The sequence below is a fragment of the Nicotiana tomentosiformis genome, unplaced genomic scaffold (genome assembly GCF_000390325.3).
Source record: "Nicotiana tomentosiformis unplaced genomic scaffold, ASM39032v3 Un00418, whole genome shotgun sequence".
NCBI classification, from domain to species: Eukaryota; Viridiplantae; Streptophyta; class Magnoliopsida; order Solanales; family Solanaceae; genus Nicotiana; species Nicotiana tomentosiformis.
In genome coordinates this window covers 590-20258 of record NW_027174977.1, presented here as the reverse complement: position 1 = coordinate 20258, position 19669 = coordinate 590, and the positions used below count along the sequence as shown (strand labels likewise).

At 32.7% G+C, this 19669-nt stretch overlaps 2 protein-coding genes across 3 annotated transcripts; both read left to right on the top strand.

Moving 5' to 3' along the window:
• The first annotated feature begins 2672 nt into the window (after positions 1-2672).
• Positions 2673-4876, top strand: LOC104092443 (probable cinnamyl alcohol dehydrogenase 6). The gene is made up of 6 exons (XM_009598055.4): positions 2673-2897; positions 3271-3384; positions 3476-3703; positions 3797-4085; positions 4242-4395; positions 4565-4876. Exons 1-6 carry the CDS (start codon positions 2803-2805, stop codon positions 4765-4767), a joined length of 1083 nt encoding a protein of 360 aa, XP_009596350.1. The 5' UTR covers positions 2673-2802; the 3' UTR covers positions 4768-4876.
• An 11436-nt stretch (positions 4877-16312) lies between these two features.
• Positions 16313-18968, top strand: LOC104092442 (O-fucosyltransferase 23). Of its 2 annotated transcripts, none has more exons than XM_009598054.4 (3): positions 16313-16607; positions 17111-17161; positions 17265-18968. In XM_009598054.4, the coding sequence occupies exon 3, from the start codon at positions 17402-17404 to the stop codon at positions 18710-18712; it is 1311 nt and encodes a 436-aa protein (XP_009596349.1). In that variant the 5' UTR covers positions 16313-16607; positions 17111-17161; positions 17265-17401; the 3' UTR covers positions 18713-18968. The 2 variants fall into 2 exon arrangements, with proteins under 2 accessions (XP_009596349.1, XP_009596348.1); XM_009598053.4 differs by having other exon boundaries at positions 17068-17161.
• Positions 18969-19669: the final 701 nt, after the last annotated feature.

The window sequence follows — 19669 nt, the reverse complement described above, 5'->3', positions numbered from 1 at the left end:
CATTACATTGGATATGTTGTTTTTTGCTATAATGGAGTGTAGAAGATGTATGAATGTAACAGTTTTTAGTTATTTTACAAAAACGTATACTTTAGTATTTCATCTTGTGGATTCAACAAGATATATGTGTTACGCATGTGAATTATCCCATTAAACACTTCAAAACCACATTTTTTGTTCTTCTTTCTCAGCAATGCTTAGTGTGTGTGTGAGAGAGAGTGGAAGAATTTTCTGATGGAGAGGCTTAAGAGTTTCCTTCTTAGTCAGTTATAAGTCTAAAGGTAGTAATTTCTTAGAAATTCTCTTCAAAATACAGAGGAAAACTCATGTGATATTTCTTACTTGTCTAGGCTTACTCTATACCAACCACTACTTAAGATTAGTTAGGAGACAAACACCAGGAAAGTAAAAGGAAGTTTACGTACAATAAGCAACAAGCTTCTAAATTTAAATAGTGTGGAAATGAAAAGGAAATGAAGATGCATGCAGGGCTTTTTCAAAGATTCAAAGTCCTGCGTATTTCAAAATCTTTTGAATGTGTATTCTAAGTACTAACAACAAAATAAGCACCAGGAAATTTACTTACAATTTGAATAGAAAAAATAGCATTTTATAAGTTCTTATGTGTTAATCTGATACCTCTTGTCACTTGTGTGTAAAAATAACATAAAACTAAAAATAAATCTGTAAAGGCTATAAAACCAATTGACCCAAATAACCCGTCGTTTTTCGAATGAATTAGTTTTGTCATTTTTTAAATGATTCAAGTTATTTTTTGTTTAAAAGTCTTAAGTTGAAAAATTCTATAAAAAAACAAAAAATGAAGATCGGAGGTAAATGGCTACAGGATAGTGTCACAAACATTCAATTAATAATAAATCCTTGTGAGATTCGTGGAAAAAAGTGACAAATCTAGCTCTTCTATTCAGCAACTTCATATGGATTACCTAAAGTGGCTAATTCTAGATTAGATATAAGGGTGACGGGTTAGTTGAATGACATAACTAACTAGGTCAAAGTAGGAGTATAAGTTAAAACGGACTAAGAAGTGGACCCCTGGTTGATTCTCAACACGCTATTTAACACTGAAATAATTACATAATTCTCTAGCATAAAAATAAATAATAGAAAGAAATAATTGTTTTAAACAATCTGTCTTTTCTTTTAATTTCCTTATTTATCTAACAAGTCATTTCCCCTGAGCAACTCTTATTATAATGAATGGTTGAGCCTTTTTCACATTCTAACTTATTTTTGCCAAAATTATTGATTGGTAGAATTCCATTTAATACCAAAAAGAAAGAACAAAGTGATGAACTCTCTCCCTTTCTATTAGTACAAATTCTACCTACATTAACCTTCATTTTCATGTTTTTTCACAAAAAGATTTTAAGATTTGAAAATAATCATACAAATGAGCACCTTTTAACTTTTTGGTTTCAAATGATGACAACACAGGCTTTTATAGGAAATCACTTGGTTCTATAGTTGTAACTACCCCGTCCACGGGTAATATTATTCGTTTTGGGCCTAGGCCCTATCATCATTCGAGATTGCACGCGTAGCGGCCATGATACCATATGTAACAGTTCAGTCCACTGGTGATATTGTCCATTTTGGGTCTACGCCTACATAGCTTTAAAATACGTCATTAGGGTCTAAAACTTATTTACTTATATATCCAAATCTCTTCTATGTTTTGTCGATGTGAGATTTGCGTTACATAATCCGACTTTAATTTTTTGGTTTCAAATGAAGACAACAGAGGCTTTTACAGGAAATCAGATCACTTTACTCTATCGTGTACTAAATCTTAAGATCAAGTAAATGAGAATGAGATTCTAGGAAATTCACATACTTTTCTGTTTTATTTCTTCTCTCTTTCTTCAACAGCCTTAACAACCTTTGGGATGGCCAGATGGTCCACCTGAAGTGGGAATGGTCAATGGGAGTCTAATTAGTTTTTCACATTGTGTGAACCAGATTTAATAACTATTGAACATTTTGACTAGAAAAGGAGTTGGTGTGATGGCTACTCTATCCCTCTTTGTGATATTTTCAGTAAGTTGTTTCTTTATTTATCCGTTTTTCTTTTTCTTTTTCTTTTTTGCTTTTACCCAATAAAAAAGTACTATAACAAGTAGGATTTGGAGATTGATCTAGCGCTAACTTTTGTTTTTCAATTTTCCGAAAATTACAATGTCAAAGATCAGAAATCAAGAGTCATATTTTCATTTGTAGTTCCAAGTTAATTTTTTTCTACTATAAATGTAGGGGCCTAGATAGAAAGTTTTACTACGTGCTGTGAAATAAAAGTATACGAAATTGAAGAAATTTTTATTCATACATTGCACGTGGATTGAAGTTACATACAACGGTGTATTTTCAATTGAATGGCTGGAGAAAAAGAATAAACAAATAAACGAAAAGGACAAAAATAGAGGAGGAATCTCTGCTGGATTACTTCATTAGAAAAAAAGAGCTAGGTCAGCATCTCGGTATAATAATACTTTTGTCATTTTGTAGGATGTATTTTCTTTGAAATTAACATGGGATACTTTTCAATATAACAATGAAAGTGTACTGTTGTGGAGTCAAAACAACCCTTAACAACCTAATTTTCATCTTAAAATCTAGTCAAGTTTAACACTATAAAAGGAGCTCTCTGTTGTACTCTATTCTCACTTCTCAGCAACAACTCCCAAATCTTTAAAATAAAAAAATAAAACTCGACTCTAGATCTCCGACTCTTCTCACACAAAGAAAGTAAACTCCACCACCCGAAGAAAAAGGAAAGTTTTCATGGCTAAAACAACCCAAAACCACACTCAAGTTGTTTCAGGATGGGCAGCTCTTGATTCTTCTGGCAAGATCACACCTTATATTTTCAATAGAAGGTATTCGTGATTTTCATGCATAAATATCTTTGCTACATAATATATATTCCATATTATATGATACTTTATTCATTTTAGTCTGTTCCAAAAAGAATAATGTATTTCTATATTTTTAAACTTTTTAATTTTTAACTTTTCATTTTGCTCTTGATTACATGTTCTTATAGCTAGAAAAGTTTTATAAGATTACAAGTTCTAGGAATATTTTTGGCATATATTAAAAGTCTTCTACTTAGTCAAACTTTAAATCGTCTTCATATGAAGCGGAAGGGACGAAGTATTATACATTATAGTACTAAAGACACATAATTTGGGCGAGATGTTTGTCATTTTGTTTTACTGAAAATTTCATTTTTACATCATGCTTATGCAGAGAGAATGGTGTAAATGATGTGACCATCAAGATTTTATACTGTGGAATCTGCCATACTGACCTTCACTATGCCAAAAATGATTGGGGTATCACTACGTATCCTGTAGTTCCTGGGTAATAATCAAATAAATTTCTCTCTTTTTCTTTTGTCCTTTTACTTTTCCAGAGTAATTAAGTTTGTGAATTTTCTATTCGTGTAATTTAGGCACGAGATTACAGGGATTGTTGTGGAAGTTGGGAGCAATGTAACCAACTTCAAAACAGGGGATAAAGTAGGAGTTGGGTGCATGTCAGCATCTTGCTTAGAATGTGAATTTTGTAAAAACTCAGAAGAGAATTATTGTGACAAAGTTCAGTTCACTTACAATGGTGTCTTTTGGGATGGTAGTATTACCTATGGAGGCTACTCCAAAATGCTAGTTGCTGATTATAGGTAAACTATTAAGCATTATTTAATATCCTTAATTTCCTAACTTCTTCTATCTTAATTTTGATAAACTAATTTCTATTCTTATTATATTTGAAGGTTTGTGGTTGCTATACCAGACAACCTACCAATGGATAGAGCAGCACCGTTGTTATGTGCAGGAGTTACTGTGTTTTGTCCAATGAAAGACAACAACTTGATTAACTCGCCAAGGAAAAAAATAGGAGTTATTGGTTTGGGAGGTTTGGGACATTTGGCTATTAAATTTGCAAAAGCATTTGGGCATCATGTTACTGTCATAAGCACTTCTTTATCCAAAGAAAACGAGGCTAAGACCAAATTAGGTGCTGATGATTTCATTGTTAGCTCTAATGCACATCAAATGCAGGTTTGTTATATATTTCCTCTTCCTCCTTTTCTTTTCAAATATCAATATATCTACGCATGCGCAGTAATGACATGTTTAAATATGTATAAACTTTTAAAAATTACTACTATTAAAATCAGTTTTTTTTCTAATTTGGATATCATAATATAATGACAGTCAAGGCAGAGGACATTGGACTTCGTATTGGATACAGTCTCAGCAAATCACTCTCTTGGGCCATACTTAGAACTGCTCAAAGTTAAAGGAACTTTTGTCATAGTGGGTGCACCAGACAAGCCTTTGGGCCTTCCGTCATTTCCATTAATATTTGGTAAGTCAGTCATAGTTTCATTTGTGATGAAAGTACTAAATTACACAGACAAACATCACCTAATTAGTTTGTTTGTGACAGTTGACCTAATCAATATCCGCACACTATTTTAAGCATTGTGTATGAAGCATTTCGAACGCTAACCCCAAAAATAATTGTTGAATTGCAGGTAAGAGAACTGTGAAAGGAAGCATGATTGGAAGCATAAAAGAAACACAAGAAATGATAGACATTTGTGGCAAGTATAATATCATGTGTGACATAGAGATAGTCACACCTAATAGGATTAATGAAGCTTATGAAAGGATTGAGAAAAACGATATTAAGTATCGGTTTGTAATTGATATTGCTGGTCAATCATCAAAACTTTAAGTCCTTCAGGGAATTTTAAGACTTGATAGAGAAAGAATTTTTCTGAGTTTATTATTCCTTTTCATGTAAACTAATTTTTTTTGCTTGTTGCGTGATATAATTTTATCAATCCTAAGGATCACAAAAGTATGTAGTTAGCTGTTATTCTTATTTTAACTTAGGGTACTTGGCTCTTTATGCTTTCTAACCTTTGTTGAATGGCAATCATATGCGACAGAATACGCTTGAGCCTCTTGGGCTTGATCTATGCTTAATATAGCAGCCAATTAATGGGGACATAGTCTTTTTAATGTTTGACCAAAAAAAATGGGGACAGTCTTTTTAATGTTTGACCAAAAAAATGGGGACATAGTCTCGAGCTACTCTGTAGCTTTTATCAGTTTTTAATGAAGGGACTTTTTTTCATATATACGAACTTTGAAATTTATTTATCCGGTTTTGTTTAAATTTTTTTATTTTGTGAAAAGTAACTAAAGTTTTTTATAAAATATATGTAAATTCGGTCAAAATCTACAATATGTCTACAATTTAAATACAATTTTTTTGTATAGAATCCGGTCAAAAAATAATTTACATACAATTATGTTAGTTGTATATATTTTGTATGTTGTTTCTACACTCGACATACAAAATATATATAATTTATTTATGCCTTCTTTTTCAAGTTTCAATCTGAGATTCCAATCAAAACCACATCGAATCATCACCAAATTCTCTCAAAATTGAGATATAAACTCCAAAAAAATATTCTCAATCATTTGCAACAATACCTAACCCACACAAATAACAATTTCGTAAAATTTGATTTTCGAATTCAAAGATTCTAAGCTTTTTAATGGTTGTCAATGGTGTTTTTAATGGATTAACATAGTTTCTAATTCAATCTACTCACTTCTAATTAATATTATTTTGTTTATTGATTCTAAAAAGCTAAAAACAATTAACAATCTTCTCTCGTTCAAAAGTGATCATTCCTGCTCCTTGTTTAACATAGGAAAAAATAGAAAATAAAAAGAAAGAAAAAACATAATGGAATTGCTTGATGGCCAAATCTTTTTGTTCTCGTAAAGATATAGCTGAAGTTGAGGAGAAAGAGGTCAAATATTCTTATGTTAATTTATAATTTAGTTTTGGGGTGGAAGAGGGAGAGAATGTATTAGAGTCTAAAACATTATTATGTATAAAATTGGTAATTTGCATATGGGTTTGTAATTAATTTTAAATATCAATAGTGAGGGTAAATAAGTTTCAAAGTTAGTATAGATAAGTAGGAATCTTTTTTTTTGGTTGACAAAAGTGATAAACTGTCACGACCCAAATCCACATGACTGGCATCCGGCACATTATCTGACCCGAGCGAACCAAACCGTATGATGCACCCAAACCATATGCATGAAAACCAATTTAACTTCGGAAGCTCTTTGAAAATTTTATATATTTTCAAGTTAAACCATGGAACAATTTTTCAATTCAAAATCATACATGAAGTCTCTCATAATCATAACAATGAGACTAAGTAAAATAATTATCTTTTCATGTATGTTGCGTACAACCCCATTACTACAACTAGTGTATTGTTCGCGCGTCACGCGATTAAGAATAACGTCAAAATAAGTTCATATAATAATGTCATAATTCTTTATAAAGGAAAATCAATCTTTAACATGCATCCTACTTGAAATTCTTTGATAGAATGTTTTCAACATTCCAAATTAAATATGATCAATCATTTGAATTAGTATACGTAAACTTGAATAAGAAAAGAGAAAATAAAAAACTATCGAAAATGAGAAAGAACATAATAATGTGAAACGATGGGGGATGTAAACATGAGATGATGTCCACTTCTTTCCTCTTCCTCTAAGTTTTGTTTCTTAGTATTTTGTTTTTTAATATGAATTGTTGACACTTTTGTTTCATAAGGCTGTTTCTCTCAAATAAAAATTATAATAAAACTATAAGATAAAGGGCACAAAGAAAGAAATAGAAAAAAGAAAAGAATTGAAAATATAATGTCACAACTATATTTACATATAGGATGATGAACGTGCATTAGACAAATAGAAGAGGAGGATCTAATTACTTTTAACATTGATAACTTTTTACATTACCATAAAAATATATATTGCAAAAAGAATAATAAATTTTAATTAAAAAATCAATTACAGCAAAAAAGCTCCTAGAATTCCAAACAAACAAATAAGACTGCCTTTTTATGTAAGCTCCTGAGCGGAAGTTTAACGACAACATCGGTTAATCAAGATTGCCTTGAGAATATAGGAATGCTTCCGAGCCATCACTAATTTGACAGAACAATATTGACCGACGATGAGTCTACCACCTACTTAAAACTGTAGAAATGAATAAAATTCAAATGAGAATGATAGGGGTTGTGAATTTATAGGGATAAAAGAATTGTTGGTGATAGAAATTTGATTAGTATTGTTTAATGCACAAAAGATAACGGCTTGGAAGGTGAAAGCTGAAAAGTTCATGCCTATAATTGTAATTACAAGATACTCACTAACCGTTACTTTGGGGATGAGCTTCGATTAGACAAAGACATCGGCTTTATCAGACTTTATTGGAGATTTGGGCTTTAATAGGTGATGGTATGTTATAATCTCGTGTTTTAATCGCTTATTACACTTTAATTACTACACGTTACTTGTGTTGACCTTTAATTGGTAGTGTTTTTGCACTTATTGTGTGTTTTATGCCTTATAGGAGTGATCCCGAGTTATGTAAATATTGTGGAGCTAATTCGAGCTATTTGGAGCTTTGAAATCTGAGTAGAAGCCCAAGCAATTAAATCGGGATCACGTTCGGGGGTAGAAAACCAAGTCTGGATGTCAAAAATTTGAAAAACTCATTTCTGGCCACAATTTGCACTACCGTCCCGCGGCATGCCGCGCGGGGCGCTAGCGCAAAAAAGTGGCCAGAAATCATATTTTGGCACGTTCTGGAATTTCCCACATGCGCGCCGCATGATGTGGCGCGGCGTGCGGCGCGATAGCCCAAAAATATTAGAGTGACTTCTCAATTCCGCTAAAAGGGGTAATTTCGTCCGGGGATTATTGGGGGTGACTTAAATACACGGAAAAATACCATTTTCGGCACTTTTGACACAATTTTGACCTAAGGAGGCTAAGAAGGAGTTGGAAGAAAACAAGCACAAGGATTTCATTATTCCTTCCTCACTCAAGATTCGGGTTTGGATTGAATTTATGTTTTCTTATACATTAGTTACATTTGTGAAGAAGTTCTCCATGTCTATGGAGTAGATCCAACTGGATTTTGATGGATTTGGTGTATTGATGATTGTTTATGGATTATAACTCTATTTTTATGTATTTGAATGATTTTTGAAAGATTTAATTATTGCATCTATATTCACTTGTTCTTGTAATCGAAAGAGGCATAACTTGTGATATCTTTATATTATATTGTAGGTTGAGTTCATAGATTCTTCTAAGTAATCGAAAGAGGCTAGTTGAATCACTGATTAAACCTAATTAGGAGAATAATCGAGAGAGGTTCTCCTAAAGACCAATCCATTACGCATTCTTGCATATCTTCACAGAGCTTAAATTGGTTCATATTGAGATGTTGAGACTTAATCGAGAGAGGAGTTTCTACTAAACAATTGTACTATAATTAAGTGAATTCGAGAGACTCACTTGAATATTAGAAGCGAATTATCTAGAGTTAAATCTCAAACAATTATCTTGCACCTATCCTATCAAAAACCCATATTTTTTCCTATTGATATCTTCATTTGCTTAGGCCTTGCTTCGATTGTCATTAGTCAATTAGCTCTAGATTCTTAATTAGTTTTTGTATTAACACATAAATCTAAATTGTTGATCATCTTAGATAGCAATCTAGCTACAAACTACGATAATACCGTTTAACTCAAATCCCTGTGGATACGATATTATACTATACTATCTTTGACTTGCGAGCACAATTTAAGTGTGTGTTTTGTATTCGTCAATAGGTAAAGTAAGTGGCTATTTACGTTAGCAGGTTTTAATAGAGTGAAGGAGAGAAATGAATTAAAAAAATGCAAAAAAAAAACCATATAAAAAAGATAAATAGGAATGCTTGTCATATCATCTTGCCAATTCCCAACTTTATATTTATATATAGACTTTTCACAACTATCAATGGAGCCTCCATACCAAAGAATAGAACTGCACTTGGGCTAATTCCTGACTAACATAAATTAAGAAAATAACATGATAGTTACCACGAAATAGGAGTGGTGCCTCACCATATACCTCAGGGAGAGAATCATCCTAGCCATGTCCGCATGCCACGTATCATACATCATCCTGAAATATGTAAAGTAAGTGCTAAGGGCTGAGTACACCGCAACAGTACTCAATAAGTGCCATAGACTCTCTCTAACTCAAGTTGCTCGGACAAGATTTTATAAATCTATGCAATTAATATTGGACATAAAGTGATAAACAATTATATAAACCATGTTCTTTATCATTTCAAATAAAAGACAAGTGAAATGTAAGCCATGCTATAAAGTTTTAGAATGTATTTATCAACCCAAGATCATATAAAATCATTTCAATCTCATTAAATTATTGAAATTATTTTCGGCTCCTTAGTCCTAAACATAAGAAAGTTCTATTTTACCTTTCACCGGGAGTACTATACCGACACCGATATAATGAACAACTACTAGGTGATCATCCTAGCAATAAGTATTTTACCCTACTTGTCTGGGCGGCTTCCCGTAGTGTCGTACGAGTCGACTTAACCTCATTACTTTAAGTAATGATCATCTGCCCTCTCAATGGGGGACTTTATCCCACAAACCTCAGCTTTGTCTTGGAATGTGTCCCTACACCGGCATGTATAGTTTCATGGTAATGAACTCAATATTTAAACTAACCTCGATGGTCTCCACTAGTAGCTCCCAAAATATTTGACATATCAAAAATAGATTCATAGTATAATTGCCTCAAAGGATCTATTTTTATCAAATCATGATTTTCATAGTCAATCCAAACCATTTGAACAAACTCAAATGAATAACCTTTTTCATGTTAATAATTTTAGCAATTAACATCAATCTAAAGATACAACAAGTATTGCCTTTGCTGAAATTTCAAAAGATAAACTTTTTCATGAAATTATATGCTTAGCACTCAAGCATTTTGTACTCTTATCAGCAAATAAGTTTTAATAAAACTTATAAAAATTTCTTTAAGTGTCATTTTGCCAACAAATTTTGAAAACAGGATTTTTATAAAATTACATGACACTTCATAAGCAATAATTTAGAAATACATGGTGACATATTTCCCGCTCATCCCCACAAGTACGGATGCACATTTACAAATAATACAATGTATCAACTTAAGTCATGCTTTTAAAGAGGATCCCTCAAGAAGAGTAAGTCTTAATCAACTTACCTCAAATTTCAAGTTCCAAAAATACTTCAATGCTCCAATTGATTAAAATGTCCAAATATCGCCCACAATTAAATATCTACCATTAGATATCCCAACTACATCAAAACAAATACGAAAAGATTCATAAATATCCATTTATGATTCACAATTCGGCAACAAGCCTTCAACCATCCCTAATTATCCAATTGGCTCACCCGTTAGCCTATTCAATTCCATTCTTATGATTTAATACTCATTTGGATGCATTAATAATACTACGTTAATTACCCAACATCATCAAGTCACTATTCATCGTCTTCTCCAACAAAAGCCTAGGTTCAAAAACATCCATTTCAAGAACTAGTATTGTATCTTATCCAAATGGTGATTTCCAATTCAATTCGTTCATCAATTAAGTTATCAAGTCTATTGGAATCATTAGAAACTCAAAACAATTCCATTTATATCAATTCATCACTACACATCTTCTTCTTTATCCAAAATGACATTCTCAAGACCCACCCTTAGGGTTCATACAATATCCCATTACAACTTCAAATAAAACTCATAAACATGCTACCCGTACTCCAATATGACATATATATGAAGCTCAAGTGAATGGATTACCTCTTGGTGGAAGAATCTCACTTTTCCTCTTTTTGGTGTTCTTGAAGATTCAACCTATTTCCTATGAATTTGATCCATAACAATGTTAGTGTTATCACTAAATAATATTATAAAATTATCCTTGTACCAAAATAACTTACCTTGAAGTGTATCCATGGTGGAAGAGCTCCTCCTTCTCTATAGAAATCCATTCCAAGTTGAAGAACTAACTATTTCTCTCTCTAAACCCCTTATTTCTACACTTTAAAAATGGGCTTGATGGGTGCGTAGCCCCCCTGCGTAGGCTACGCACAAAAGCTACACAGGGTGGCATTCCATTCCTCTTCAATTGGCAGCTGCTGGATTTGCCTACGCACGGTGTGTAGGCTACGCTACTATGCTGCTTAGGCTACGCAAGACTTGCATAGCTGTTCTGCTACTCTTTAGTAAAAAAGTCATAACTTCTTGTAAAAATCTCCAAATGATGAACGGTTTCAAGTATTAGAAACTATACACATGTACCTTTCATTTTATAGGTCATACACCATATAACTCTTCATATATTGAGAGTTATACTTGTTTGAAGTTAGGTCTTGTGCGAACTCACTTGAAATTTAACCCCATCATATAATTTCTAACTTGACTTAGCCTTGGGGCTCTTCTTAGACCATAAACCATTCTTAATGCACCTCATACATATATTATTATGATCAATTGATATCCTTCATATTATTAGTCTTGTTCATACCCGAATTACGATAATCAGCACCCGTTAATCTTCTTAATGGTCTTAAAACACTTCGAAATTTTCTGGGTATTACATAAACATTGAAACCAATTACACTTGGTTCATGTTTGATTTGATTTGATTTAAATCAATTTAGTTAATTTAGATTTTATTAACCCAAACAACGATCTATCTCCGTTCAAATTGTTAATGAAATCGTAATTATTTGCTTCCAAAATCATTTAATTATTTATTTATTTATTTATTTATTTATTTTATGAAAGAGTAAAATCTTATTGGAACACACACATATCTACGATCTATCTACAATATATTAAAAACATAAAGTCCTTAACTTAAAAATTAAATTACTTAAATTCCCTCCTAATTTATCCTAATACCCTATTTAATTTAGTTACACCCTCTTTAATTAAAAAGAACTACAAATAGGTGCTTCATTCAGACGCCTATTTTGAGATAAAGTGGCGCTTCATATTCTTCTTAAAAAGTTACAACCATTAAAAAAAATCTAATGGCTACTATCAACTAAGCCATGGCTACACTCACTTAAAATTAACTGCCAAGTTGGTGTCAGTTCCATCAAATTTTTTATTTTTTTAATTTTGCTTTCCCCTCTTGTTTATGTGTTATATCTAGATTCAATTTCCTGCTTCTTATTTTTGTCTGAAATTTATGAATGAATTGATAACTCTTGGCATCCTTACCTTATCTATCACCCAGAGATGTTGCGGCCCAATAACCAATTAACCAATTCGTTTCATTGCGAGGCGCAAGTACGAAAGAGAATGTGCTTTTGCAAAAAGTTTTGCAAGAGTAGCGTTTGAGCCACTACCGGCACATGCTTAATTTTGGTTTATTCCCATATAAATGAGATATATTCAGTTGACTTGTTTATTAGCTTAATAATATTATTTCTTTTGAAAATGAAAAGATATTTTTCCCGGCGTACATGAGTTATGATCTATACACAGAGCTTGCTTGTGTAGTATGACTTCAACCTATCACATAATTGTTTTACAATTTTTGAGTTTTAGTTTTCACCTTGCAAGCCGTTTTAATAATAATTTTTTCTCTCTTGAACTTATATATGCATAAACAGGGTTACGTTTATTATATGAGTATTTAAGTTTCACTTGATTTCTTACACTTGGTTGTGAATTGTGAAGTGTATAATTGAATATATATGCTGTTGCGATTTGAATTTTAAAAAAAAAGAAGAGAAAAAGGTTTCGGTGATTTATAGTGTTTAACTATCTTAAATATGAAATCCAACGTAGTAAGAGGCATAAATTCCTCCTAATTAGTATTAATATAGTTTCTTATGTATATTATGAATTTTGGACATATATGCAGATTCTCCACAGAATATTAACAGACTGCATAAATTTCAGATTATGTTCCAAATTAGTACATATGAACTTAAAAAATATAACCGAGCAATAACTGAATAGACAAAAAATATTAAAACATTTACACTTAGGTAGAATATTGTAAATATTGAAAATTTACAGTTAGGTAGTTGAAAGGACCATTTAGTGTGAATATTTCTTCTAAGATGTAATGTAATGACTAGCACTGTTTAGTACTGTAATTGAAGGGACTTTTGGTGCTACCCTGGTTGCTCTCATGTTGCAAGTTAATGTCATTTGGGTGATGCACTCATTGATACACTTGAAGTCCACACTTTATGAAGTTACAAAAGATTAAAAATCAAGACTGTGAGGGAAAAATAAGAGGTAACTGATTTAGCAAGCATGAAGATATAAGTTTTTATGATTTCATACTAATATTCTGCTTGGCCAAACTTTTTCAAAGTCAAAAGTATTTTTTTTTCAAAGTTATAGTGTTTGGGTAAGCTTTTAGAAGAAAAAACAAATATTTGAGTAGAAGCAAAAGTAGTTTTTGAGAAGCAGAAAAAATAATTTTTCTCCTAAATCACTTTTTAAAAAAGAACTTTTAAGAAAAAATACACTTAGAAACACTTTTTAAAAGCTTGACCAAACACTAATTGCGGCTGGAAAATACTTTTCAAATTAATTAACGAAACACAAATTGCTTATCACCGAAAATATTTTTTTGAAAAGCATTTCTCAAAATAAACCGATTTTAGAAATTCAGACAAACTATAAGTAGTTTATCGTGAATGTAATAAACCAACATCCATACATGATTGTGGTCATTGATCAGTACATAATCGATATGAATCTATCATGATAAGTGAAAAGAGATCAAATAGGTAACCTTGCAAATGCAGTAGCTCCTAGACAAAGTGTTTTTCTGGATTAGTTCATATTTTGAAATGAGTCCAATTGACTAATTCTTTTAAAAAAATCATATCCTACTCGATAAATAACTTAAATGCGTCTTTTGTTTTTTTATTTATTTTCTGTTGTTGTTGTTCATCTTCATAACAATTGGTTCAATAACTTTTGTTCTTCGTTCGTCGATAATTGTATTTTGCAGCATAATCTTTCGTCAAAATGTAATTATGGTTAATTTCTTTTGGGTGAAGAATATATGCAAATCAACACAACTGGCGATATGGTACAACAATGCACAAACGGTTTGAAGTAGATCTTTTGGATTACTAAAATAATTGATTAGAACAAAAATCAAAAATCATGGACCGGGTTGAAAATAAAACTAATTACTAAATTTTAATTATTTCTTTACCAAATTATAAAAGTTTTAACAACAATTAAGACATAGAAGGCTAGAAGCTACAGCACTAACCAATGAGGACAAAAGAAAATAATTAAAAAGGGGGTTGAAAAAATAAAAGACGAAAAGAAGGGAAGAAGTGCTATTAAAATAGAACAAAATAATTCCGCTAATTAATTAATACTAGCAAGTTGGTTAGTGTGGTTGGCGGATAGATGAAAGCATAAATCCAATCCGCTCTCTCCCTTCTCCATCTTTAAAACGTAAGAAAACAAAAAGAGAAAAGAGAAAACAAGAAAACGGAGAGATAATATATAAAATTATAAAGGAAATAATAGATTGATGGAACGGTGTGCGAAATTGCACATGCTAAGGTGATCAAGTGGATAAAGTTCTTCAAAATCACAAGCTTCCCACTTAATTAATTTCAACTGTTTACTTGGTTAAGTTCCTACAATATATCCAACTGTCCCAGCTAATTCAGCCACTTTCTCTGTCATTTCTATTTTCCTTTTCCTTTACTGAAGCACCCACTAACTAAACCAACCAAAATGTATTATTTTTATATTAATACGTGGTTGTGTGCCAACCAAAAAGTCAAAGGCCAATTAGTTTTGTAGGCAATGAATGGTTACTGCAATTGAAAGTGGCTCTAATCTAGAAATCCTTATTGTAAATGTTAGGTGACTCTAAGTCTGAATCCAGAAAAAGAAAAGAGAGACATGTGAAGGCAAATCCTTGGGAGGAGGAGAGTAAAGTCCACTCCTACTTTCAACTATGAATATAAGGAAAAACAAATACACCAAGGTCAAATATGATACAAAGGGGCAATTGTTTTTCCCTTCAAACTACAAAGACCATATGATGTGGCTTTCTTTGGGGGAAAGGGTGTTGTCCACTACCTTCACATGAGATTAGATAGTTCTAGGTTGCCAGGTTTATTTGAATCTCCCCTCTGCCTCTGTCCTTACTCCAAACTCTGTTAAAAGTACTCTTGATTGTTGTCTTCTTCTTTTCTCTCTGACATTGTTTTTGTCAGTTACCCTTTTTAGTCCTTTTCCTCAGTTTTTTCATTTTCCAATGCATAGTCCAACTCCATTGTTTGATTAATCCATCCCTACTTCTACTGTGTTTGTTTGTGACTTTGTGTATTGTCCCCTCCCAATCTTTGCTCTTAAGTCTTCCAAGTTCCTATCATTTGCCATTTTCACAAAATTAATTTTGATCATAGGAGATTGTTCAAATGTTCAACACCCCATCTACAATATTTGTGGGTTCGAGTCACCAAATGTGCATTAGCTCCCAGGAAAAGGGATTAAATGAAAATCAAAGGTGCATGGAATTTAAAAAAATATTAAATTTTATTTACGTTATCGGAAATATCTCAAACTAGTATAGTTGTGATAACAGCAACGACAATTTCCTATGGCTGGCTTGTTATTTCAAATGCTTTCTTAATCCACCCAAATGATGTATATATTTTTTCTTTGTATAGTTGTCTTGTTCGCTGGTATTAGTACTCCAAATGCCGTCCTAAGTTGCCCATTGAACGGTTTTAAATCTGTAGTCACGAAAAAATAAAATGACGCAAAAGAACAAAATCGAATTGTTTATTAATATTTCATTGCTTTAAAACATGATTGTAAGTGTACTTAATCGATCGTAGAGTCTAGTTATAGCTAGCTACTTTCTTTTCTTTTTGTCTTAATGTGCTACTTATTTTTTTTTGGTCTTAATATGGAACATTTCATCTGTCTATAACCTAACTTGCGAATAATCATGCTTGTGCTCTTACATTTAATTTGTACTATTATGTAATGAGTGTATCAAATAGTAATTTGGAATCATTGGATTTGAAATGAGGTTATACACGAATACACCCAAAAATAAAGCGAATAATCAGTATGAGATGGAAAGATTAATTTCCATTTTCCTAACATTATACAAAAACAATTGTGTAAATATTTAATAACCGGTAGACTAGTATATATTTTTATCAAGTTGTAGGAAATTGAAATTACATGTTTAGAACACTCATCTTGGTTCAATAGAAAATCCAGAACATGGGGTTGCTCTTACAAATGTCGCACATTACATATTTCCCTAATTAGATTCCCTATTTTTTTAAGAAGAAAACTATAAAAAGATATGCTAATTCGAGGAATTTTCTCTGTGCTGTGAGTTGTCATGATGGTGATGCGTTGTAGGCTATTGGTTTCGCTTTCTCTTTACGAGTTCTGAGTCTTCCTTTTCTTCATTCGTCCGTTCCATGCAAAGCTCATCTTCCATTTAACCTTTTTCTCTCTCTCAAAATTTTATTCTTTTCATCTTTTGGATTCATCCTTATTGTCTGAATTCCTTACGAAATTTTGACTCCCCTTTTCTCTTTGCTCCAACACAACTCAAAGGTGAGATTTTTGTATTAATTAAACCTTCTTCTTCCTTACTCATCCCCACCCCACCCCCACAAACCCCACTAGGGGTAGTCCCTATTACCTCACTTTTCTTGTTTTGTTGGGATTGCATGCATCATGTTTTTGAACTTTTTTGGGTTTCTGGGCTCTTCTTCTTCTTCTTCTTCTTCTTCTTCTTAACTTTTTTTTTCCATTTTTGGATTTAATGGATGTTTGACTTTCATGGTTGTTTTCTCTGTGGAGTTCGAATATAGCAGAAAAGAAAGGATTTATAACATATTTTTTAGATCAATTCCCTCTTTGATTTGGTTTTCTGGATTTTCGGAATCTGAATTATATCTGGATTGAGAGTATTCTGTTTCCAGAACTGATATCTATTCTGTTTTTTGTAGAAAAGAAATGATTTTTGTTACACAGAGAAGTAATGATATTTCTTTTCTCTATTGATATGTAGAGATCAATTCCCCCTTTAATGGGTTTTCTTTCTGGACTTTCAGAAATTGATTCTGTATTGGTCGATCGAGAGGGTTCTGCTTTCAGAATTTGAGGTAAGTCATAGATTCTTCTCTATTTTAGAAGTAGTTTTCACATGCAGTAGAAAAATATTTTGATTTCCTTTTCTTTTCTCTTGTCTTTTTGTTATCTACTCAGAAAAGAGAGGAACCATTCTCTAACTGGAGCTGAGGTCTGAACTATTTTGGGGTTTTGTTGTTTGTTTCATTGAATATTATTGGGATGTGATAATATTTGGGATGATTTATATCTGAACTATTTGGATTGAATCTCAAATGGACTTACCGAATTGTAAGCATTTGACATTCTTTGGAGTCCATATGAATTCCTTGGCTGGAAAATGTGTGGGGTTAGTTGTCATTGCTTTGTTCGTGGGAACTGTTCTGCTTCCAACATTCTCTGGACTTGGTGGGGTCATTCAACAGAACAATGTTTTCCTTATCCACAACCGATCATTTCCATCAAATCAAGCCATAAAACAGAAATTTCTGGAAGTTCCTCAGATTGTTTGGGGATTGAACAATCAGAAGATTGCCTTTGCTAGAGCTTGTTTGACCGCACGAATGCTCAATCGAACACTGCTAATGCCTAAATTGAGTGCTTCGCTGTTTTATAAAGAAGTCGAACTTTTGAAGCCTATTTCCTTCGATAAGGTCTTCCAATTTGAAAGATTTAATTCCCTTTGTGAAGGGTTTGTCCAATTGAGTCGTTATTCATATGTTTCAAATCAAAGTGATGTTATCGAACTTCAGAAAGGCAGCGGAAGAAGGTGGACGTTGGAAAAAGATTTGGAGCAGTTGACTCAATTTAGTAAGCATCCTCATGATGCACGTGAGATTGTTCGGATAGTAGGGAAGAATCCATTTTTGTGGCATGATCATTGGCCGGCTAAAGACTATGCAAAGGTTTTTGAATGCTTAGCTTTAGTAGAGGAGATATCGACACAAGCAGATAGAGTTATCTCCAAGATTAGAGAAATAGGAATGGAGGTGAGAAGTAAGGTTCCAATGTCAGGCTCTTCATCAGAACCAGTTCCGTATGTAGCTGTGCACATGAGAATAGAAAAGGATTGGATGATACACTGTAAGAAGCTGGAGCAAAGATTAAACATTAGTGAAATATGTAGTTGTAAGGAGGAGATTATGGCCAGAGTGGGAAACATCCCGGGCCTTAAAACCCCTGTAGTTGTTTATCTTGCTGTCGCCGATGCTCTTCTTGAAGATGATACTGTCTTGAATGGTTGGAAGGACGGATTGCTTCCTTTCGAGAAGAAAAAACTGGGTGTTTTTGAAATTTACAAGAAGCAGCCATACCTATTTCAATCTGCTATCGACTATGAAGTTTGCTTAAGATCTGATGTCTTTGTAGGGAACAGTTTTTCAACATTTTCTAGCCTTGTTGTTCTTGACAGAACCCAGAAGATGATTGACATGGGCGATACAAAGTTGTGTGGTCCGGATGTTAGGTGGCCGTCTTTTGCATATAATATAAGAGGAATGGGGGATAGCCCTCATCCATGGGTAACAAATATGTCTGACACTAGCTTGACGGCAATTAGCTATGGTTCCAATCACATTGCTTGCTGAGATGACTTTCAAGGCTTGAATTACATATTGTTTGTCAGCCTTGGATGCATGGATAAGGATGCAGATGATTGGCCGATGTTGTGATCTTCAAGTTTTTTTGGTTAAGGAGATAAGTTATACAAATTCTTAAGGCTTTGTGGGGATTCTGAAGAGTAGGTATACTTTGCATTTCTGTAATTACATATCTCAGATTTTGCATTCATTTTTGTTGATATGTTACAGCAACATGTTAATAGAGCTTAAACTTTTGCTGGTAGTTTTGTATGATATACTCTCTGTCAACACTATAGTAATATTTGATGTCCTCCATGAGATAGTGAGAAATTGAAGGCCAAATGTACTGTCTTTTCAGTACTTTATCACCATATGATAACTAAATGAAACACAAAGTACATTGTGTATGTAGACCACAGAGATAAGGAATAAGGAATTTGGTGTTTTAGGCCTTGGTGCTTCACTATTTGCTTGAGCCTTACATTTTATGCCACAACTGGTCATTGGTTTCCTTGCACTAGGCTATCCAATAATTTGTGTAGAACAATGATTGGTATTTGTTCAGTTTCAACTGTTTTATAATGAGATTTGCAGGTACTTCCAACATATTCAGTACCAGTTCTTTAGAGGATTCTGTTATTCTTCTTTCATGCTTTTTATTTAGGAATCTGAATTCTGTATCTTGTATCTTTCAAATACTAGTGTATGTTTACTTAGTGGATTTTGTAACATATGAGAGGAATTTGACCTTTATGGTCATTTGAAACAGGCTAGTTTACATGGTTGTGAAGTTAGATTCCTATACTTATCTGCATATGGGAGTTGAGGACTATGTTTTTTTTTCATTTTTGTACTTGACATTTAGGTGACAAATATTTTCATGTGCATAACATGGGGCATCAATAAAACACCATGTGTCGTGTTGTAAGATGATTTGTTGCATGTTTGGCCAAGTTGTCACCA